Source organism: Cladophialophora psammophila (genome assembly GCF_000585535.1).
Source record: "Cladophialophora psammophila CBS 110553 chromosome Unknown aczJe-supercont1.5, whole genome shotgun sequence".
Taxonomy (NCBI): domain Eukaryota; kingdom Fungi; phylum Ascomycota; class Eurotiomycetes; order Chaetothyriales; family Herpotrichiellaceae; genus Cladophialophora; species Cladophialophora psammophila.
Window position 1 is genome coordinate 1,632,325 of NW_006912926.1, and position 21,959 is coordinate 1,654,283.

At 52.2% G+C, this 21,959-nt stretch overlaps 11 protein-coding genes across 11 annotated transcripts; 5 read left to right on the forward strand and 6 right to left on the reverse strand.

Moving 5' to 3' along the window:
* Nucleotides 1–464: 464 nt before the first annotated feature.
* A1O5_04232 (uncharacterized protein) lies at nucleotides 465–851 on the reverse strand (the record flags this gene model as incomplete). The annotated part of the gene is made up of 1 exon (XM_007744840.1): nucleotides 465–851. The coding sequence occupies one exon, from the start codon at nucleotides 849–851 to the stop codon at nucleotides 465–467; it is 387 nt and encodes a 128-aa protein (XP_007743030.1).
* Nucleotides 852–1,179: 328 nt separating this feature from the next.
* A1O5_04233 (uncharacterized protein) lies at nucleotides 1,180–2,980 on the reverse strand (the record flags this gene model as incomplete). Its single annotated transcript, XM_007744841.1, has 3 exons — nucleotides 1,180–1,670; nucleotides 1,736–2,311; nucleotides 2,380–2,980. 3 exons carry the CDS (start codon nucleotides 2,978–2,980, stop codon nucleotides 1,180–1,182), a joined length of 1,668 nt encoding a protein of 555 aa, XP_007743031.1.
* Nucleotides 2,981–3,695: 715 nt separating this feature from the next.
* Nucleotides 3,696–4,956, forward strand: A1O5_04234 (uncharacterized protein; the record flags this gene model as incomplete). The annotated part of the gene is made up of 3 exons (XM_007744842.1): nucleotides 3,696–3,732; nucleotides 3,802–3,841; nucleotides 3,906–4,956. 3 exons carry the CDS (start codon nucleotides 3,696–3,698, stop codon nucleotides 4,954–4,956), a joined length of 1,128 nt encoding a protein of 375 aa, XP_007743032.1.
* Nucleotides 4,957–5,028: 72 nt separating this feature from the next.
* On the reverse strand, nucleotides 5,029–6,844 carry A1O5_04235 (uncharacterized protein; the record flags this gene model as incomplete). The annotated part of the gene is made up of 3 exons (XM_007744843.1): nucleotides 5,029–5,220; nucleotides 5,292–6,332; nucleotides 6,380–6,844. The coding sequence occupies 3 exons, from the start codon at nucleotides 6,842–6,844 to the stop codon at nucleotides 5,029–5,031; spliced, it is 1,698 nt and encodes a 565-aa protein (XP_007743033.1).
* Nucleotides 6,845–7,359: 515 nt separating this feature from the next.
* On the forward strand, nucleotides 7,360–9,440 carry A1O5_04236 (uncharacterized protein; the record flags this gene model as incomplete). The annotated part of the gene is made up of 8 exons (XM_007744844.1): nucleotides 7,360–7,539; nucleotides 7,590–7,641; nucleotides 7,708–8,034; nucleotides 8,123–8,151; nucleotides 8,210–8,635; nucleotides 8,760–8,957; nucleotides 9,019–9,153; nucleotides 9,249–9,440. The coding sequence occupies 8 exons, from the start codon at nucleotides 7,360–7,362 to the stop codon at nucleotides 9,438–9,440; spliced, it is 1,539 nt and encodes a 512-aa protein (XP_007743034.1).
* A 1,197-nt stretch (nucleotides 9,441–10,637) lies between these two features.
* A1O5_04237 (uncharacterized protein) lies at nucleotides 10,638–10,943 on the reverse strand (the record flags this gene model as incomplete). Its single annotated transcript, XM_007744845.1, has 1 exon — nucleotides 10,638–10,943. One exon carries the CDS (start codon nucleotides 10,941–10,943, stop codon nucleotides 10,638–10,640), a length of 306 nt encoding a protein of 101 aa, XP_007743035.1.
* A 1,087-nt stretch (nucleotides 10,944–12,030) lies between these two features.
* On the forward strand, nucleotides 12,031–12,331 carry A1O5_04238 (uncharacterized protein; the record flags this gene model as incomplete). The annotated part of the gene is made up of 2 exons (XM_007744846.1): nucleotides 12,031–12,142; nucleotides 12,225–12,331. 2 exons carry the CDS (start codon nucleotides 12,031–12,033, stop codon nucleotides 12,329–12,331), a joined length of 219 nt encoding a protein of 72 aa, XP_007743036.1.
* A 992-nt stretch (nucleotides 12,332–13,323) lies between these two features.
* On the reverse strand, nucleotides 13,324–14,195 carry A1O5_04239 (uncharacterized protein; the record flags this gene model as incomplete). Its single annotated transcript, XM_007744847.1, has 3 exons — nucleotides 13,324–13,576; nucleotides 13,629–14,127; nucleotides 14,186–14,195. 3 exons carry the CDS (start codon nucleotides 14,193–14,195, stop codon nucleotides 13,324–13,326), a joined length of 762 nt encoding a protein of 253 aa, XP_007743037.1.
* A 987-nt stretch (nucleotides 14,196–15,182) lies between these two features.
* On the forward strand, nucleotides 15,183–16,269 carry A1O5_04240 (uncharacterized protein; the record flags this gene model as incomplete). The annotated part of the gene is made up of 3 exons (XM_007744848.1): nucleotides 15,183–15,248; nucleotides 15,305–15,490; nucleotides 15,541–16,269. 3 exons carry the CDS (start codon nucleotides 15,183–15,185, stop codon nucleotides 16,267–16,269), a joined length of 981 nt encoding a protein of 326 aa, XP_007743038.1.
* A 1,050-nt stretch (nucleotides 16,270–17,319) lies between these two features.
* On the forward strand, nucleotides 17,320–18,208 carry A1O5_04241 (uncharacterized protein; the record flags this gene model as incomplete). Its single annotated transcript, XM_007744849.1, has 2 exons — nucleotides 17,320–17,981; nucleotides 18,016–18,208. 2 exons carry the CDS (start codon nucleotides 17,320–17,322, stop codon nucleotides 18,206–18,208), a joined length of 855 nt encoding a protein of 284 aa, XP_007743039.1.
* Nucleotides 18,209–19,155: 947 nt separating this feature from the next.
* A1O5_04242 (uncharacterized protein) lies at nucleotides 19,156–21,138 on the reverse strand (the record flags this gene model as incomplete). Its single annotated transcript, XM_007744850.1, has 1 exon — nucleotides 19,156–21,138. One exon carries the CDS (start codon nucleotides 21,136–21,138, stop codon nucleotides 19,156–19,158), a length of 1,983 nt encoding a protein of 660 aa, XP_007743040.1.
* Nucleotides 21,139–21,959: the final 821 nt, after the last annotated feature.

Genomic DNA, 21,959 nt, shown 5'->3' on the forward strand with positions numbered 1-21,959 from the left:
GATCGATTACAGGATATTCGACTCGTAAAGAATCAGCCCTTAGTTTTCGGGTCTCCTTCAAAGGGGAGGGATATGGATGTCATCCAAGACATGAGGCGCCCTTGCAACTGTCGTTGGCTTTCTTCCATTTTCGGTTGACGAATGAGGATGAACCCCACATGTTTCCGTTCAAGATGCATGCATGCATCCCCATCGGAGGGTTTAATACTCCTGCTCGAAGCAGGACCAACTCTAGGTAGGCGTCTTGTGGGGATAGAAGAAATGCCGGGGGGGTTCTCCCACCCCTCTCCCGTCGAACCTCTCCCTTTCTCCAAATTCCCAAAATAGTCTAGTGCAGCCTCGCTGGGCACGATGTGGGGGAGCCTCACATCAAACGCTCCGATGGCGGAGCCATTGCCTGTGGAAGTACTTTATACGGGTAGTCCATCGCTGCGCACCACGTATGACCCATATCCCCACTTCCTCTAAGTCCTCCTCTGACGAGGTGGAACACCAAGATCAACTACTATGAGCGCTCTGTTGTCTCCCGAGCCAACCTTCTCGAACCTGAACCCGGCCTTTTCCGCGTCTGGTGCGTTGAAGACACAAGCCTGGAGATTGGCCTTCATATTGTTGTCTTGGCACATCTGTAGGACCGTGCGGACGTGTTGGGTATGAGTGTCCTCATCGCCCACAGTAAAGACCAGAATGACGTTGAGGTGAGTAAGGCAGAAGGTCTGCTTAACCGCCGGGGCCGTGTTCAACGCCACGACCATCTCTTGGTGCGTATGACGAGTCGTGATGCGCGTCCACAGCGTGGCATCCTCGATATTGTCGTAGGCGCTGGTGTCGACGGGGCAGAAGACTGACATATTGGTGAGTATTGAACCAGGCGGGAAATCCATGGTAGCTAGTAGGGCTGATGCTTGTTCAATGGACTTAAGAGCGGCTTTTAGGCAAGGCTGAAGGATGTGATGAGCTTGGTTGAAAATGAAATCTGAGGTATTGACGCAATACGGCGAATACTCTTTCGACAGACTTCATTTGCTCGACAGAGATAGTCGGTTTTTGGTGGTTTGATAACCCATCCACAACTTCTACGGCAAGTCTAAGCCACGCTGGGGAACTTAGCCGAGATTGTCGTGAGGTTGTTCCTCATTTCCCGGTTCAAAGGCTTCTATCAGTCTATCTGTCTATAGACTACAATCGAGCCCGGAAATTCGACCGCTCCCCCACTTCCTTCTCCACCCACTCCTTCAGCACATTCCTCATGATCTTCTGGTTCAGGTTCCTCGGTATCTCTTCCACAAACCGTACTCCTCCTCTCAGTCTCTTGTAGTTACTCACCCTCGGGTTCAAAAAGTCATGGACATCCTTCTCCGACAGCGCTGCGGTCTTTCCTTTCTGAGACCTGACGATGTATGCTCGGGGAAGGTCATTGCCCTCTCCATCGGGCACTCCAATGACGCCGATGTCTGAAATCCCGGGTAACTGGCCCAAGATAGACTCGACTTCAGTCGGACTCACTTGGAAGGACTTGTACTTGAGCAGTTCCTTTGAGCGACCGACTATGAATAACTTGCCGTCCGCATTGAAATACGCAATGTCCCCTGTGTGAAACCAGCCATCACTCGTATATGCAGCGCGCGTGGCTTCGGGATTGTTGAAATATTCCTTGATTATGTTTGGTCCTGGGCCCCGTCAATGAGACATGTCGATATGAATAGTATGATGGAAGCGCCTGTGGTTTGCTTACCTTTGATGCACAATTCTCCGGGCTCTTTATAGCCCAACTTCTTCCCCTCAGGACTGATAATAATGGCTTGGATATTTGGTAATAGCCTCCCCGAGCTTCCTTCTCTATCGACCTCCGTGACGTTCGGTTGGGACGCCGCCGTGACCGTCTCCGTCATTCCCCAATTGACCCGCAACACCACACCATCAGGCAACATATCGTGGACCTTCAACTGTAACGGCAACGGCAGCGGCGAAGCACCACTCATGGCAAATCTGATTGATGCCAAATCCTCTCTCGTGCACTCTTGCACCACCCGGTTCCAAATTGCGGGGACAATGAAGCAAGCGGATAACTGAAACTTTTTGATGCTCGACATCAGAGTGGGGAAGTCGTACTTGGGGAACATGTACACCTGCATGCCACATTGTAGGCACATCATATTTTGAACGAAGATGCCCACGGCAACGGCGTTTTGCATGACGCCCGGCATGCGCAGATAGATGCCGTCTGAGATTGCTTTTCGAGCGCAGTGGTCGAAGTGAAAGGCCATTTGACAGAGGTTTGCGACGATATTGGAGTGTGTGATCACGACGCCTGGGTTTCGTGGATGTTAAAATCAAACCAGCCATTGTTCAGAGAGCAATAGTTTGTCGTCGACTCACCTTTTGGGTTGCCGGTCGTGCCGCTGGAATAGACTAGACAAGCAGGCGTCCTTTCAAGAATAACCGGGTCCGTGACTCTCTGCCATGCCAGTCTCCGATCACTGATAATCGACTTGCCACTCACATCCACAATGTCCAACTTCTCAGAAACCATCATCACCAGCTGAATGCCGTCGACCCCGGACCGATCGATGGCCTCCTCAGCCGCCTTCCTAGTCTGCGGCGAACAAATCAAGATCTTGGGGCCACTCAACCTGATCTGCCTCGCCAGCTCAAACGCCGTCGCAGTCACGGAGCAAGTCGTGTGGATGCCGCCTGCACATATCACTCCCAGGTTGTTGGGAGCAACCATGACCTGGTTCTCAATGTACGAGAGCACAATGTCCTTGCCGGCTCCCCAGGTGGCGCCGATGCCGAGATCTCGATAGCCCTGGCCGATTCGATGTGTTAAGTCGCGGGCTTTGGCGAGCGTAACATGGTTGCTTGGATTTGCCGGGTTGATCCATATGGGATCGGTGTCCTTGAACGGTGTCCGGGAGAAGAGAAACGTCAGTAGGTCTGTGTCAGGGATGTCGACATGGTATTCTGATTCGAATAACATTGTGGGTGAAGACCTAGACCGTGCACCCTTTTGAGATAGGTTCCAATAGGGAGTCGACTGTCTTGGGTGAGGAGCTTCTCTAAGATAGACACCCTCACTCCGAAGCTCGCTTCCCACTCATATGAGAAAAGCGGCTCCTTTCCGCCAATTCAAGCCGAGGGAAATGCCACCAGCCATGTACTCTTCCAAGGTGGTCGTTCATTGGGCTTGTCGTTGAAATCTACCTGGACAATGGGCGCCTCGTTGTACCCCAGAAGCTCCAAGGCTCCACGAGATATCGGGGAAATGTGGAGTAAGAAATGTGGAGCTAACTAGGCCGAATTCGACATGCCAGCCTCGCCATTTGGGGGGCTTAAGGGGTCATGCTTCTCGTGCCACAGATTCCGTTAATCGATTTCTTAACGCACGGTTGAAGGATGATCAATGTCACTCTGAGGCCTCGAATCGCAGGTTATACAGCCGGATTTGTAGATTTGTGACTCGCCCCGGAGAAAACAGAGTTACACACCTCTCGTGTCTCTTGACCAACTCCCTTGGATCTTTTTTTTCTGGCTGTCTTCCGTGCTGGGCACGTCATTTGTAGACATTTCAAGACCTGGGTCGGGCTCTACACAGTTCTACTCTCTTTCGACAGCCACGAGGTTCACAGACGAAGCTTGGCTGGGGAGGATTATACTGATGTCAAACTGTTTGAAGAGCGGGAGGAATGCAGAATATGTCGTCGTCGGACACTCCTTTGAATGGACTGAAAGGTGAGATATCGTAATCTTCTGCCGCAAAATTATGGACATGGTCACTCTGACGGGACCACTACGACATAGTCCTAGAACTTGGCGGACTGGCCCCAAGTCCTTTCGCAGGGTTAGCTAAGTCCTCACCCGTATTCACTTCACACACACAAGAGCACCCTGACAAAACAACGCAGACTCATCCTGGCAGACTATGGCGCAGACGTCGTCCGCGTCGATCGGACCTTTGACGTCTTCGGCCCACCGCGAGACACGCTGTGCCGGCGAAAACGATCCGTGGTTGTCGACTTCAAGCAGGCAAAGTCGCGTCTGGCGTTCCTGGAGCTGGTCAAGGTCGCCGATGTCCTCATCGATCCCTACCGCCCGGGCGTCATGGCCCGTCTCGGCATCGGGCCCGAGACACTCTGCAAGCTGAACCCGCGACTGATCTATGCGCACCTGTACGGGTTCCGGCCGGATGGAATCTACGGAAAGCGCGCCGGACACGACATCAATTACCTCGCAGTGGCGGGAATCCTGTCGTTGCTGGGGCGCAAGGACGAAAATCCGGCACCGCCCGCGAACATCTTGGGCGACTTCGCGGGCGGCGGCCTCGTGTGCGTTACGGGGATCCTGATGGCTCTGCTGCACCGACAAGCGTCCGGACGAGGCCAGATCGTCACGGCCAACATGGTCGACGGGAGCGCATACTTGGCCACGTTCATGCGGCAGCAACAGGGACACCAGAACAACGACCGGCCCCGGGGCGAGAATCTGCTGGACGGCGCGGCACCCTTCTACGAGGTCTACCGAACCAAGGACGACCGATTCGTCGCGGTGGGCGCCCAAGAGCCGCAATTCTACCACAATTTCCTCGCCGGTCTGGAACTGCAAGATCAGGGGTTGCCGGAGCAGTGGGACAGGGCGGAGTGGCCGAGGATGAAGGAGCTCATTGCGCGACGGTTCAAGCAGAAGACGATGGATCAGTGGCGGGAGATATTCGATTGTGTCGACGCCTGTGTGACGCCGGTGCTGAACATGGACGAGACAGAGGTGCCCTTCCGACCTCTGGTCGAGCTGTCGGATTCTCCCGGTCTCGACGTCGAGGTGCAAGAGTCTTATCCAGAGTTGAAGAAAGGCGCTGGGAGCGAAGAGGTCCTCGAGGAGTGGGTCCCAGAGGTCAAGAGGTCAATTCATATAGATCCTGCCTCCAAGCTCCTTAGTCTAAAGCGAGATGCCAAGTTATAGCCCCGCTGACTAAATATCTAGTATAGAGCGTGTGATTTTGAAAATCTTCCAGATAGAGTCAAAACAGTGTAGCTAGGAAACATTCTCCATAGTCAACCTGGTTTCGCCATCATATGCACAGAGCTCCTTCCTTGCCCTTGTGGCCTCTTGACGGATTATGTTCTCAACCCCCTTTGACCGAGGGATGAAGCGGGCCTTGAAGGGTTCCGGCCGCATATTCTCGCTCTTGGTGTAAGCGAAGATGTTCAGCTTAACCTCCTTTCCCTGAAAAAAAAAAAGAAAAAAAGTGTGAGAAAGATTATTCCAGGATACGGGAGGAAATACAAGCCACTTACATTTTCATCCAGCCCGGGTTTGAAGTCGAACGCCCAAAGAAGGGTCGCTATTGTCAAGAATAGGCCCTGTTCAGCCAAGGGCTGTCCGCTGCACTGACGACGGCCCCATCCAAAAGCATTATGTCCCTGCTTGTTGGGGTAAGGGCGCTCTAGTCCTCCGAGGTAGCGCTCCGGGCGGAAATTATCAGGTTCTGGGAATTCTCTTGGATGTCTATGGATAGCCCAGACGTTGCCAGTAATCGGCGTGCCTTTGGGGATCAAGTACCCTCGGTACTCGTCGTCTTGGATAGGCGCGTGGGGAATACCACCAAGAATGGTGACCGTCCTCCACCTGAGGGTCTCATTGACGACGGCTTTGACGTACGGTAGTGACGGCTCATCGCTCCAGTCCGGGACTCTATCCTGACCTACCACTTGATCCAGCTCTTCTTGAGCTTTCTTCAGCTTGTCTGGGAAGACACACATTGCCAGGATGAATGAGATTATGGTCCCGCTCGTGGTGTCGACTCCGCCTCCAATGAGGTTGGAAGTGAGGCTAGATATTTCTTCGTCGGCAATGTGACTCTGCTCTTGCTCCTTGAAAAGGCGTTTCGCGAAGTTGTCTTCAGGGGCCTGGGCGCCCTCTTTTGATAATGCAACGAAGTATCTGCGAGTCACCATTAGTCTAGGTCCACCACGACAGGAGTTCCAGAATTGCCTTTGCATATGCTTTGCGAAGTTTTTCATCTTGCCCGGCATTGGGTAGATCCAATCAAGCCATTTTGGCAGTTTGGCTAGGAATGGTATCGACTCGACAATGAAAAGGCCCGGTATAATGAGGTCGACTCCCTCCATGGACTTGAGTGCCATTTGAGCAACGTAGTCGTTGATCTTGTCGATTCGGCGACCCCAACCAATAATGGAGACGATGGAACAGGAGTACCTCTCGACACTCATAACAAAGTCATCTGGTCTGTCCAGCAGATCGCGTACCAGAACCTTGGACTCATTGGCTTGAATCACCCGCCACGGCCTTATGGCTTGTGAACCGGTTGCTGAATGCTGATCGAAATGAGTTGCAGGTTTTGGGAAGGATAGATCTGACATACCATAAGGCGCCGATGAAGGCGCCATTTGTCCCCATACACAAGGCACACTTGGTTACTATCTGTAGCATTGATCATGTCGCCCATAGCGATCATATGCGGTCGAGAAGAGTAGATGTTTGCTCGCTTGTCAAGCAGATCGGATATCGTCCAGATGTCGTTACACATGATGGTCGGTCTGTGACCCTGCCAGATGGTGATCATGGGATCCTTGTAGTATTCCGACCATTTCTCGAAGTCGATCCACGGCTTGACTTTGGGGATCTGGAAGAAATTGCCAAAGAGCGGCAGGGGAAAAGGTCCTGGAGGCAGCTTCTGGCGGAGCCGAAGGACTCGGATGTAGTCAACGAGGATTAATATCACAGGCAGGCCAATGACACCAACAAGCACAGCCCGCAGGAGGCTGGTGGAATCAAAGGTCAGCTCCATTGAGCCCCGAGCACCTGACAGATTCTGGAGGACACCCATGTTGGTTTGTCGCATGTCAATGATGACTCGGACAAGTCCCTTGACAGTACAGCCAGAGGGAGGCTTCCCCTTCTCTTTCTAGGCTTGAAATATAGAGGAGCAGAATGAGAAGGGGAGTCTAAGGTCAAGGGGTCCCACATGGCTCTCTACCTGCTGATTCTACCAGCCAGCAGCGAAAAGGCACCCACATGGAACACTGCATCTTCATGTGGAGAAGGCTTCTTGAGGCTTCAATGCCTTCGACTACTTGGTGGAGAGCCTTCAATCGTGTGGGGTTATCGACGTATCTCCAAGCATCGCAGAACCCGAGATCCGGGGTTACGGGGTATTTCCCGTACTTTTAAGCCTTGCAGCTGTCGGCAGTTGACTTGCACGGAATTCTACCTTCTGCAGGCATCATATATTGATATATTGAGGTGACGTCTTGGGTGTTTTCGCTGATTCCGAGCATTGTATTGCGTCTTTCACAGCGAGCCTCATCCTAGGCGAGCTGCGAAGAAGCCCCCAAAGGAGCCATGGCAAAACTACAGGGCCTGCTCTCCGCTTACGCTTCCACCGTCTCACCAATCATTCTGATTGGGGGTTTGCTGGTCGTATGGATCGTCTATAACGTGGTTATCGTCCTTCGAGATCCACTGAGGTCGGTGCCAGGACCCTTTTGGGCTAGGTTCACACGGCTGTGGTATTTGAGAGAAGTAGGCATTTCGAATCGCTAGGTGTAGCACATCGATTCTGACGTGGGCAGGTGGCTGGCGGCCATTTTGAGAAGACGAACATTGCCCTCCACAAGAAATATGGTACTACCCCCTAGCCCAGCAGACTACTAAATTCCTCAGTGTAGACATTCTAGCTGACTTTGCCAGGCTCGATCGTGCGCATTGCCCCGAACTACTATTCCATTGACGACGCAGACGCCATCAAGACCATCTATGGCCATGGCTCAAACTTCGTCAAGGGCAAATGGTACATCGCTTCCAACAACCCGAAGAACAAGCATCCGGATCTCTTCACCGACCTCAACCCCGAGACCCATGCTGTCAATCGACGGAACGTCGCCTCGTTATATTCCATGACAAGTTTGGTCGCCATGGAGCCAAATGCTGTAGCGTGTGCAGACATCCTTGTTCAGAAACTTACTGAATTTGCAAATTCCCATGTCCCTATCAATCTGCAAGTCTGGCTGCAATACTGTAAGAACACTCGGACATGTGCTGAAACGGCTTTGTTCCAACTACATGTATCACCAGATCGAAGGCATCCTTGCTAACGACAGGCCAGATGCTTTTGATACCATAGCACTCATCACAGTATGTCAAGCACGCGAGATTCTTGCAATCTTGCCTTGAGAGGCTGACCAGTCCCCAGCTCAGCAAAAGATTCGGCTTCCTTGACACTGGCAAAGACAATGGCAGCATGATCGCCGCCCTGCACTCGTACCTCCTTTACCTCTCCAAAGTAGGCGTGTACCATGAATGGCACTACTTCCTCAACTGGATCTTGTCTCTCTTGCCCAATGGCGGGATGCACTATATGGGCTCGTTCATGCGACAACAAGTCCTTGAAGGCCAGAGGCAGAAATCCAAGAGCGTTCTTGAGAAGGACGAATCCAAGCCAACGGACGATTTTTTGACGAAGCTGTTGAGAATGCACGCTTTGCAGCCAGATAGGTTCCCGATGGAATCGGTGTTTTCGACGTGCGGAACAAATATTGGTGCCGGATCGGATACCACGTCAGTCAGCCTGGCGGGCATTTTGTACCATTTGATGAAGGCACCTGCCACGTTGGAGAAGGTAAGTTCAGCACCAACTCGCGCTGGTTCAGATGATCTTCTAGATTTCGATCACGCTCTTCTGGACGCCGGCCGACAAGTTGTTTTCGAGCCTCTGAAACATCAACAGTGCTAACACGTCGAAGCTGCGACACGAACTCGACCAGGCGATCGAAGAACGCGGATCAAGCGACATTCTCTCCTTTCAAGAAGCACAGAAACTGCCCTATCTTCAAGCCGTCATCAAAGAGGGGCTACGTTGTCATCCAGCAACTGGTCTGCCCATGGTTCGCGTCGTTCCAAAGGGCGGCGCCAAGATCGTTGGGAGATATTTCCCAGAGAAGGTAAGACCGAAGTCCAGGAAGAGACTATCTTCAGGCTCAGGCGCTGATATTTGCATGACAGACTGAGGTCGGTGTGAACAGCTGGGTCATGCACGCCAACAAGAAGATCTTTGGACCGGACGCCGAGGAATTCAGACCCGAGCGGTGGCTCGAGTCTCCCGAGAGAGCTGCCGAAATGAATCGATATATCCTCACGGTAAGTAAATCATTCAGCTGACCTTCAGCGAACTATCAGACGCTCTCACTATCATCTTTCTGGTCTGATATTAATCTGGGATCCTACGTAAACAGTTCGGAGCCGGTTCCCGCACCTGCATCGGCAAGAACATCAGTCTTCTCGAAATCTCCATTTTAATCCCCGAGTTAGTAAGGAAGTTCGACTTCACTCTTGTTGATCCGAACAGGCCGCTGGAGATGGAGAATGTCTGGTTCGTCAAGCAGAAGAATTTGGACTGTTATGTGAGTTTGAGGAAGGGAAACTGAGCGTAATGGTCTTTTGGATGAGGAAGCGTGCGGCTCATGGGTGACATGGGAATGAGGCTGACTGGAAAGGGGAGCCCACTGGCCTGCAGGATGACCGGATAGGAGCTCCAGATGATGCTATCGTTAGCCACCTAGCGAGTCGGGACGGTGTAAAAGGATCCTGGCCCTCTGGCCTCATTGAGCCCGTGAATTGGGACAGCTGCAATGGCGAACAAAGTCTTGAAACATTCACAGAGCCCCGTATCATGCGTGATGGCGGTAGGAATTCTGTACTAGCTGGATCAACCCGCTTCGAGCATCCAGCCTAGGCTGTTGGCGAAGGGAATGCTCATTTTCGGGTCTGTTTGCTCGCTCGATAATTTCTCGGTTACCACTAGAAAAAGATGGAAGTCAGCTGCCTTTCTCTCTCGAAGATATGACAGACTCTAGAGGGACCACCTGGCCATTACGATTCACGGACACATCTGACGCACGGCCGTTTTGAACTGTTGTCAAGTCACCCCTCGTGAATAATCATCTCGATCGGTATCATTTTCAAAACACGTCGTCCCAAACTCCAAACTCTTTGGAAACTGTAACACAGTAAGAATTCAAGTCAAAAGATGTCATGGTCGCCACATCCTTATGTATATAACACTTATATGGATCTCTTGCTGTCGGCAAGGCTTCTAACAATTGACAGCGAAGTACAGCAGGAGAATCCATCCACCCAATGTCTGTCTTGGCCAGATCGATCTGGGGTTGTACTGATTTGAAAGGAACATTGAACCAGAGTAGGCCTATGAGCGTGTCGGGCGGCGGAATCTGTTCTGGGGACTTGATCTTCAGCATATCTCCAACCTCGTGCTCAACTACATCCACAGCCTTAAAGAAATCGGCTCTGGGCAACTCCCTCTCGTCATATTCGCTTCTCCACCAATATGGAGAGGTAGAATTAAAGTCTAATAAGGATTTAGCATGTAGGTCCCCCACAGCTCCTGAGAACGCTTACATTGCTTGGCAAGCTTCAGGGCGACGAAGGAGGCAAAGGGATCTCATGGTTTGACCATCTTCTCTGGGAGAGCTGGATCGGTGCGGCTGAGCGGGAGCTGGCGAGTGGTGAGATCGGATCTCTTGAGGTGTCTCTGCACTCTCTGGAATAGTCGGTGTCTGACGGCTGGACGTCTGGTCACCTATAGCAAGTGGTTTCTTTCGACGCTATCTGCGGGCGTATCTCTCGATCCTGCCCTTGGGAACTTGGACGCCGCGGACGATGGCATTTCCACTGGGGCCGTTGGTGACCGCATTCGGCTCTTTTGAGGTGAAGTTTTTCCATATCCCCCGTTTGGCGAGCTGCCGCTTGTACTGTTTGTCTGTGGCATGGAAACCATAGTCACTCTCCATCAGCAGGATCACATCTTGGAGTTCGAGATCCTGATACAGGCCTTCAATGGCAGAGCGATGCTCATCCCATTCGTCTTCTGGGATTCTTGGAGCTCGTGAAATTGATGCCGTGGTGGACATTGGGTCAACGTGTGCTGTGTGTTACAGCAAGGCGGAAGGGGGAATTCAGCGCACCGTTTCTCGCTTGACAACGGGGGCGATCCAAAGGCAGAAAGTTTCAGGGGAAGACCTGAGATGACATGACCTCGGGGAGTCTGAAGAAGAAAGATACCCCCTGCTGCCGTAGGCTCCAACCTATTCGTTTCGTTGTGGGCAGTTTTGTGAGCGACCAAAAGTTGCAACCTGTATCACTGGCAGATTCAGGCGCAAAAACCTAGGCAAGCAGACCAGGGTTTGGGGCCAGTCCAGCTTCAGGAGAACCCAACTCCACCAATTGCAGCTTTTGTATCTTACTAAGCTGGGATAGGTACATACCGTTCATGATTTATCAAGCTGTCACGGGTTCTGTGGGGGAATTTATGATTTGTCAAGCTGTGATAGGCACCGTCGGGAACTTCGAGCTGCGAGCCACATCCTGCGTCGTTACCCAGACTATCATGCTGAGTGCCATTGGGCGCCATCCAGACCGCCATCCAGACCGCCATCCGGACTGCCATCCAGTCTGCCATCCAGTCTGCCACCCAGCCTGCCATCCAGACTGCCATCCAGCCTGCCATCCAGACTGAGCACCATGTCGAGCACCATGCTGAGCGCCATCGAGACGGCTATGCTAAGTGCAACCGAGACTGAGCTCTCGTGCCAGCCTATCATTGATTGGCGCAGACGACGCCCTTAGCTGGGACCCATCCCCCTCGCTGCGTCCCCCGTTGCTCAATGAATACACAGCCCCAGCGGCGATATGGGGGCTCAGGCTCGGTACGGGACTGGAGGTCCAAAGTCGTTCGAACAAAAGTCGTTGGCGTGAATATATACCTGGCCTCTAATGCTTGAAGACGTGCTCCCATCATCACTGAGAGCACTCGCTCCAGTCAATGACTGAAGAGACCGGGCATCGACTCACAACCCCATTCCATTCTCCCACCGTCTTGTCCGGTGTCGATAACCTGTTAATCAGGAGTATTCCCAGCACAAGTAGACTCAGCCTTGCATCACGCCTACCTTCAAACAGCCTTGTTTGGGTCCACCGCCACCCTCCAAGGATCCCACAATGGCACTCGTTCCAGACGTCACCGTGTCCATTGTGTTCGGGGTCTTCATGGCCCTCGTGGCCCTTCTGGGATTGTGGCAGGTCGCATATTACGCTGCACGTGGTCGTCGAGGTGAGTGCGATGTCACTCGCTTAATGCCACAGAGGTCCTTTTCACTAACCTGTGTGCAAGCGTTTGATCCTCGAGTCAATAGCTTTGAACTGGAAGCATGACTCCGAGGGTGGCGCCAATGTACAACACTCCCTTTCCCTCGGCGTCAGTGAAGGACGTCTGCGGGCGCCCATCTTTCTCAACGATTGAGCCAAGGTATGGTTGGCTGGTGTTGATGGAGCAGTGTCCTGGTCAGGGTCGGGACAAAATAAGTGGGATACCTACGAAATAGGCGATAATACGCAGATTTTACAACAACGCTGCCACTCTAATAGTTTATACCTCAGTTTATAAATCCGGTCTCGTAGAGTCAGGTATGAGATCTCGCTAAATTACAAGTTTTAATTAGGGATTCCTTATCGTTGTTGAGAACGAAAGGAGTGAACAGTGAAAGGCGGGCATTTAGTGCCTACTCTCACTATAATTTAGTTGTATCACGATACCGAGAGCTTTCAGACTCGCTCGGTCACTATAACATCCGCTTAATGAAACAAAAATCTATATACTGTAATACTAAGCTACAATCTATAGATATAGAGAATTTTACTAAATAATATCAATGATTGAAGTAGCCAGCGTTATCGCAAATTGTGTGTATTTGGCCCAATTTTAGTGGGTGTCTCACTTTTTTTGTCCTGGCCTTGCCTGGTGTCGAAATACACGAAGTATTGGGTTCGCTTAGGCTTTGGCCCAGTCAATCCCCGTTCGCAGGCCCACAATGGTGCGAATCGTACCAACCACAACCACAACGACCATGACAACGAGCTTTCATAGACAAAATTCCACAGAGAATTGAGTGGTACTGTATCCAAGCGGGTTGAGATAGCTTCGATGCCAGGCAGTCCAAAAAAAAACAAGGTTGCATTCTCAGTTCTTCACTGGAGCTCCTGTTTGCAACTGTCAGATAACATTACGATAGACACTACCCATTTGAGTTGTAATTTCGTGACAAGGTCGTCAACATCAAGGCATTTTTCTCATCCTGGTGGTTTTTGTTTCGTCCTCGCAAACTCCGCATCCCTTAACCCGTGCACATTCTGGACTGGGATTAACAAATGTCTGTACAATGACCGACTCTTCACTCATTTTCCACCAGAATCCTCCGATCACCACCGTCCCTGCCCCTCGGAGATTTGCTGGTTCTATGATCCGTACTCCTTGTCGTGAACAAAGCTGCCTCGGCTCCTTGTGCTCCTACTCCTTCGTCCTCGGAACCGGAATCCTCGTCGCGTGCTAGTGCTAGGCTCGCGGTGTGACGATCCCCCCATGCAGAAGAGAAGGGTGCAAATGAAGAAGCAGGCAAAGGCTGCCCATTCAAAGCCAAAGGCATACTCGCCAATATCGGACGGTTGACCGTTGTTCCGAAAGTTGTTGCGCCCTTTGACATAAGCAGCCCTGTTCCGTCGTTAGCACGCTGCCGCATAGCCTGCAACATAGCTCAACTCACGTCATAAGGGATGCTTGAATGGCCTGGAAAATCATGGCCAGCATGGTCAAGAGACCACTTAGATAGGAGCCCAGTCGGGTGCACAGGGCCAGCAACCCGGTGAACAAGGCGCAAACGCCGAAGAAGAGAGCGATGAGCATGAAAGCAAACATGAACCGAGTCATGTAGAAGTAGTAGCCATGGTGTTCGACAAAATTTCGAGGCACATTCACCTGAGTGTCAAAGGTTCGATGAGATGAAGGATCAAGTGGGAATGCCGGGTGGACATCTGAATAGTGTTGGTCGCCGCAGTGTGTGCGTCCATTCCGAACGCCGCACACGTTCCAATATGACCACCTGGACACAGGTGGAGCTCCTGGTATATTCGCCGTATCTGCTTGTAGGATGTAGAATTTGTTGACCGGACCGTGCTGAACTGCGCCTGCGAGAAGGATGAAGAACATGAACAGGAGACCGCCGGCGAGGAGGATCAGCGATAACAGAGCGAAGAGGCCGTTGCCTGCGGCACTACAATCAGTATCTAGGAGTTCGAACGAGAGGCATCAGTCTTCACTTACGGGACGCCATGGTGGCGCAATGCTTGGACAATTGCTTGAGCTCGCAGCAGAGTGTTCAGCCAAGGCGACAGGACCGGAAGGAAGAAAGTAGTTACTTGACGACGTTGTTGAAAGGTCGAGAAGAATGAAAAGCGACAGAGGCCAGCAGCGCGGGGGTGGGAAGGTTAGAGATGGTGTGGGAAGTCGTAGTGGGAAGAGAGCTTGTGATGTAGGTATGCGCAGTTCTGGCTACAACTGGAAGTGCAATAGGCCGGTAGGCGTCAAGGTGTGCAAGATGATGAGGTGCAATGTCTTGGATGAGGTCACCCAACCAACCCAACCGAGGGAAACTGACCACCCACTACTTGTAGAGCATCCTTCGCGGGAGGGAGAACCGAGAGAATTGGGAAGCCACTGTTGGAGAAAGTTGGCTGTACTTGTAGTTGGCTGTCACCAAGAGGCAGCTCCGGGTGCTTTGCTCCCCAATAGTGCCCCAAGCTTCAACTCTGCTGGGCTGTGGTTTTAGCTTCAGCTACCTACTCGGTGCCCAGTACGAGCACAAGAGCTCCGTACGGGGTACTGGGTACTGGGTACAACAGCTTTCCATCAGGTTCTCTTGGGCAGTGACGGAGCTCCGAGCAAGAAGGGCAAAGGCCTGGCCTGCTCTTGCCCTGCTGCACAACAACACACCACGTCATCATCCTTGCCCCACCTTTGGACCGTATCTAGTCCTGACATGGTTAGTTGCCGAGGCTTGGCCTTCAATAGCGTGCAAGTCTAATTCTCCCCAATCGCCGACCCTCGCGAGCTGGAAAATCAAGCGTGGGTGACGCGGTGAGTCGGTGACGCTGGTGATGCTGGTGATGCTGGTGACACGCCCTTGGGCTCTCAATCACCTGATATCAAACATCCCTCCTGGCTGGTACCAGCCTTGCTTCTACAAACTAAATCCCTCATCATCATCCTGCTTCTTCATGTTTGCTGTATTCCTCCTTCACCGATCATCAAGGTTCTCACAATGTCTACCTGGGTTTACCCTCCCATACCTCCCGACGAGCTTCGAAAAGCCGAGAACGACTCCTTGGTATGGTTGAACAAGTGACAAATGTGCCTCGCCTTCGTGCGCTGACTTGCCGACAGAAACTTGAGCTGCAATGGCTGCTTCAGTCGCTGCAACGTGCCCTGCCTGCCCTCAAAGAAGCCCTGGAGGAATGTGCTGCATTGTTGGCTCCCAAAGAACCGGGGTCGACACTGGTCTTGTCATCTCTGCGATCCGAAAGTGTCAAAGGCTTCGTCACTAGGGTCGGCACCAATCTTGTCAAAGGCGTACGCCGCTTCCAACAGACCGTAGATTCTCTGATCTGACAACGATACAGGACATCCATCTTCGACTGACGACGCTGCCACCAAACACTCCAAGAGGCACCACCACTTCTACCCCATCTACTCGCCACATATTTCATTCTTCGTCCTCATCCGCCGAGATCGTCATTGCACAGCTGTTGGCTGTCAAGTCCCTGCTTAACGACTCACTTGACATAATTGACGTCTCACGGTGGACCGGTCAGTCGACCGACTCTTCCTTCATCTCGGGTCAGTTGAAGCTGCTACATGATCACTTGCGTGAGGCCAAGGCCTGCTTGAAAGGCCCTGTGGCCGGCGCCGACATCTCTTCTATCCCCGGGGTTGAATGGTGGACGAATAGCCCTGATGAAATTGTCTTCCAACCCCCGCTTGGGGAACATCTTAGTTTGCACTTCACCATTCAGGACGCCAATCTCGTCCTCACGGTCCGGACCCTGACTCCAACCTCTCCTGGCGGGACTCCCAGCACGCCTTCCGAGGGATCTTTTTCTCTCTCTGGGCTCAACCTGAGGTCGAGGTTGCTCGGCCTGGGTCCCAAGCCTCCAAATCATGACGAAATGGGCGAAATTTATGAATGGCGTGGTCGACAAGATGTTATTGTGCGTGAAAAGGTCCGAGTCGAGACGAGCGATCCCAGTTTGCTGAGCATTGCCGCAAAATTGAGTGCGCTTGAGCATGAAGTCGCTCGCTGGAGGATGAATCTCAGGATCATTCTGACGGGCAGTACTGAGGAGGACTGAAGGCAATTTCGGTTCCCGGAGATTTTCGTTACTTGATCCGGCCACTGCAGATCTCCCAGGCTCTTCGCGAACGAATGCCCCTTCAGACGTCCATCTTCTCAGAGCCCTGTTGAACGCAGCCAAAGCCGACAGCCTGGTGGAGTTTAACACGTGATGACATGTCTGGTCGCCCAAAACCCAAACCTGCAGATGGACTTTGCCGAGTTTAGGTTTCGGAATGTTGTGCTCCCCAACAATGCATCCTTCTCCACCCTCGTGTCGCATTCCAACAACCTCAGCTGCTCGACCTTCCCCTGCGACGCTCCAAGCAAAGTGCCCTCTCTTTCTGATAAAACAATGAATTACAACACAAAGACAGTAGTCGTTCAATCTAGCTCTCGAGCACAAAAACGAAGCTAAAATGGCGGTTCTAAATACACGCACAGACAATCCTTTGTTCTCGCAAGGGTCAAGACAGCTCGACTGGTGTCTCCTGAAACGGTGTCTTCGACAAAATATTTCTCCCCAAGAATTATATGTGAGTGCATATATAAGATGGCCCCTGAGGTCCTCGATGAAGTCGTATTCGTCCCCACAGATGAACAGAATCCCAACTTTCCAAGGACAGAACCTCGAAGTTTGGACTCTTTGAGTAGAACCATCACCCAAAGGCCAATTTCAAGTCCAAGGATGCAATCAGAAGTTCTTGGCCAGATTAGAACCTTCTCTCGAGATGAGTCCGGAAGGCCTCCTCGCCTTCGACGTCGGATCACGATTGGTGGTTTGGGTCAGGATACAAAAGATGTCGAGCAAAGTACTTGGCAGTCAGGTATAAAGAAATATTCAAATACCTTTGAAGGCGGAGATTCTAAATTTCCGTCTTTGAAAAGCCATTATCCTCCCACCAGCTGGAGGCCTACAGCAACCGCCCAATTCCACACCTCAGCAGTTGGCGAATACGACTTATCGGGACGCAGTTCAAGTGGCTGTTTGGATAGTGGATTTGCGAGTTCGAACAACAATGTCAGCCTTGGGAAAGTGGACCTCAACCCACCCTCATCAACCGGCACAATGACTTCCAGTCGGCCGCAAAGTCCAAGAAGTCCTGAAGCGTCAATCAATCCTGCACCTCAGCCTCTGCCAGTTCGACCAAGATCTCATCGTCGCTACAGCATAATCTTTTCCGGTCCGGGGGCTCCGGAAAACGCCGCCACCCCGCAAAACAGGGCGACTGGTGCTTCGGCTTCAAGTCGACCAGCTTCGGCCGAGAGGACGCCTCTGCCAGATCCCGAGACTGCTTACGCTCACACATACTACTACACATTCTGTGCCCACACGTCGCCTCCGATGTCTCGTCCCCTCAATGTGCAGCCTACACTTGCGCGGTATCGCAGGGGTCTTCTTGCGTACCCACCGTTCCATCTGCGTGCGTACAATCCCGATCAAGGAACACCATCGCCGACGCTTTACGTGCTCGAGGGCTCATGTTCTGACTGTGATATCACAATGCGACGCCAGGCCGAATCAAAGGTGTTGGACAGATACACTCATGAGCTGGAAAACCTGTCTATCCAATTGAGTCTCCTTCGGAAGGACATCGCTATTGAAACTTGTAACATGTCATTTCCGGACAAAACCGACGATGCAATAACCACGTTTTTGTTCCCCTCGACGTTGGAACTCGAGCCTGAGGCGACCCAGGCTATTTTCGAGATGGAGGACCGGCTGGACCAGTTAGTCAGAAGGCGTGATCATGAAGTGAAACAGATTTGGAGAGGATACACTGCGAGGTGGGGTCCAGCTACAATTGGCATTCATCGCGAAGACAATATTCGGGGACGAAGTCGAGCAAGGACTGCCGACACACGAGATACTATCTCCCAGGAGGATACAGCGGGCTCAACAACCAGTTTTGGCATTTTTTCCGATGACCGAAGTCCCGGAAGGACCTGCACAATGACCACAGTGAGCACGCAGACAACTATGCCTCCATCTCACCTAAGCCGAAGAAGCAGCTACAATACCCGGACACGCGCGAGTTCCGTCGGCGGTCCGCAGGAACGATACTCGGATGGAACGTACGACCTGCGTGTCGACTCGTCGGTGGACGGCATCAAAGGGCGAGGCCGGATGGTGGTGGACTGGATACGGCCCGGACGAAGAGAAGGTAGAAGCAGGAGCATGGCCCAGACATCAAGCCGGAAAAGCAGCTGGCCGGGCAAATAGGGCAAATAGGGCAAAATAAGGACGTATGTAAAGGAATGCAGGATTTATATCACTCAACGTTAGACGCAATGCATCGTGAGCAGGGTCGAGACAAGTCACTTAGGCAGGCCGAATTGCAAAGGGAATTTTCAAGGGAGGCATCTCTAAAAAGAGCAGGGGTCTACATCTTGGAGGCCTAGATTGGGGCATATTTTCACTGGACGCATCAGACACAGATCTTTCTCTCTCCCTCTGTGTATGTGGCTTTCTCTCAAAGGCCAACCAACACTCTGCAAGCAACCAAGCAAGGGAAGGGTAAGGAGGGACAGGGTCCGTATGATATATATCTATCTCGGAACGAGCAGGAAATAGAATAGAAACGGAAAAACAGCACAAAATGAATCAAAGAACTACCACTGGGGGGAAAGAACATTCGAATTCGAATTCGGAGTGCGACTCATGTACCTTTCTCAACTTGTCCCCTCGAAGCTAGATATCTATATTGAATGGTAACATTAACAACGGGGTACTTGGGTATTCTCTGCCAGGAAACGGCTCTTTTTCTTCCAAGTCGCTCTCGCATCCCCCACTCCTAAAAATAGAGTTATATCCTGGGTCGTTCTATCTAGAATCTTGATATCTAGGCCCAATTGGCAGATCTAGCAGGTATGTAGGTATTAAACAACTGCACAGTCCAAGAAACTACAACTTGGCCGACCCATCGTCAATCCGCCTCCAACTTTCAGCGTCCAGCTCCTTGAACCGCTCCTCCTCGAGGTCGAGATAATACGTCCTAGCCCTCTGGCCTTGGTGGTCGGCGGTCTTTGCCCAATCGATGTTCTTCACGACCATCTTGGCGTGCTTGAACGTGTCGCCCACGTCGACTAGTTCGTTGCGCACCATGACCAGCCGTGGCACCGCGTACCGCGGGACGCCTTTGCTTCTCAGCACACTGAACAGGCGGCTCATGAACGCCTTTTCCCCGGCAAGCGATCCGGAGCGTTGCTTCTCGTTACCGCTGCTGCTGCTGTTGATCTCCGGGTCGAGTACGACCAGTGCGGTGCCGACCTGTCCGTCATATTTGGCCAGTCGCTTGCCCACTACAACGGCGTCCTTGACTCCAGGCAAATCGGAAATGAACGCCCTGACTTCTCCCGCCGACACATTCTCGCCCATCCAGCGATATGTGTCGCCTATGCGATCCACAAACTTCACCCAATTGTCGCCTTCTTGCACAAGCAGATCCCCGCTGCGCTGCCACAGGTCGCCCTTCTCAAACACGTCGCGGAGGAATTTCTGTTCCGTCGCGGAATCATTGTTGTGATAGTTAGTGTACGTCGAGAGATTGTGGATCCGTGCGATAGCTTCGCCCGGCTCTCCCTTCGGACACACAATACAAAAGCCAGTCTTTGGATCGCGGACCGGTGACTCGGTATCGTAGTCGAATTTAATGATGAACTGATCTTTTTCCAGGATTTTCTTCCTCAACGGGCCCAGGTACCCGACTTTCCCGGCCCCAGGCTGCCCAGCGCGGTGTACGTTGTCGAACTTGACGAGTCCTTCAGTTGAGCGGTAGAATTCGCGGATCTCGGGGACATTGAAGCGGTCTTGGAAGGCCACCCAGACATCCTTTTGCAGTCCGTTGCCAGCGGCCACGATAACGTTGTGTTTCTTGTCAAACTGCCCCGGTGGGGTGGCCAGTAGGAAGCGACACAGTTCACCAACGTAGAGGATCCTCGTGGCGCGCGATTCGTGCACGTCCTTCCAGAACCCTCTGGCCGAGAATTTCCTCGCAAAACAGAAACAACCTCCCTGTCCCACGGAATAACACATCCCGGCGAAGAATGTAGTGCCATGGAAAAGCGGCATGCATGAGTATGCACGGAGACCATGAAGGTATTTCTTCGGGTTGGAGGCGTCAGGGGAAGAAGTGCATGCGACGGCACAGATGAGGCCATTTTTGATACTGCAGGCCTTTGGTTTGCCTGTTGTACCGGAAGTGTAGATCAGGGCAGCGACTGAGCCGAGGTTTTTGGGTGGTGTTGGTGGTAACGACGAGGCAGGTGATATGGACGAGTCTGGGAAGGGGAAGTCGATTATACTCCCAATATCACTTGAGAGCGGCGTAGGTCGAAAAGAACCCAGATTCAACCTCACTATTTTGACATCTCCACCACCCATCGATTGCGCTGCCGACGCCGCATAACCCGCCAAATCCGGGGTGCTGAGAATCAGGCTTGAGTTTGGCAACCGTACACAGTGCAACAATGTATCGTCTCTCAGGGCGTTGTTGATCAATGCAGGCGCTGCTCCCAGCCTTGTTAGAGCGTAGGCGGTGGCCACGAACTCGGGCGAGTTCGTCATGAACACAGCAACAATGTCTCCATCTTTGACGCCTAGACCCTCCTTCAATCCGAGCGCGATTTCGTCCACCTGAGCCTTAAGAGCTCTGAAGTTCCACGAGCGACCCTCGAACCACAATGCATCAGCATTTGGATCGCAGAGTTCCAGCATGCGATATAGGTGAGGCGATTGAGGACCGAGATTATCGATGAACTGGAGCATACGCTTCGTAAAGGATTGTTCGTGACGGTATTGTTTGATGTCCCGGCTAATACCAATGCGCTGGTCTGCGTAGTAGAGCAGACCCGCGGCAGCGGCGGTGGATGCCGCTATGGTAGCCATCTTCAGAAACCAAAGGTCCCAAATGAAGTTACAAATTGAAGTTCTCGCTTTCGGCGAAGGAAGAGATGAATCGATGGAACTGAAGATTGGATCTTTTCAGAACAGTGACCCAGCACGAATCCCCTTTCCGTTAATAGATGCCGTGCCTCGGTCGCGAGGTTGACGCTGATCTATCTCACTGGAGTATGTGAGTGCCGTAAGGTGAGTGCCGTAAGGTGAGCCGGTCAGGCTAATTGTGACTTAAGTGTAGGAAGCTTACTTTGCTCGTGTTGGAGGTTCCCTTGGCCAATTGACATGGACAAGGCTGGAATAAAATGATCCGTCAGCGGCGTACGGACGTAAAGGCGTCTTGGGATATCGAGCAAGGCGTGTGAGTTCGGTGTATTCAGGGGACTGCCTACTACCTGAGGGGGTAGTTCGGAAATTTCCCCAGGCAACGAGGGTTCCTTGAGAAGAGTTGGAACGGATGCTCTCGCCGTTCTAGACGCGGTTCCCCGGGCCGAGAAGAATTGGAGAACCCACGTTAGCCTAGTGAGTTGACGAGCCAACAGCCACAGCGCCTGGGGAGCCCCACGGGTGCCAGAGAGATGCAGGGGGAGTACTGGGTAATAGAGAGGCGAGATAGAACAGGTTTAATATATTAATGTAGCCACGTAAAGGGGAGGGAGAAAGAGAGAGGAATGTAGTTCGAATCCCACACAATCGTCTCGCTGAAGTGTTCCATCGTGGTCTCCAGTCTGGATCAAATATGCCTTGAATTCACACTTACCGGTTCGACCCTAAAGGATCAAAATGGAACTTGTATGTGGAGGTGGGGCCGG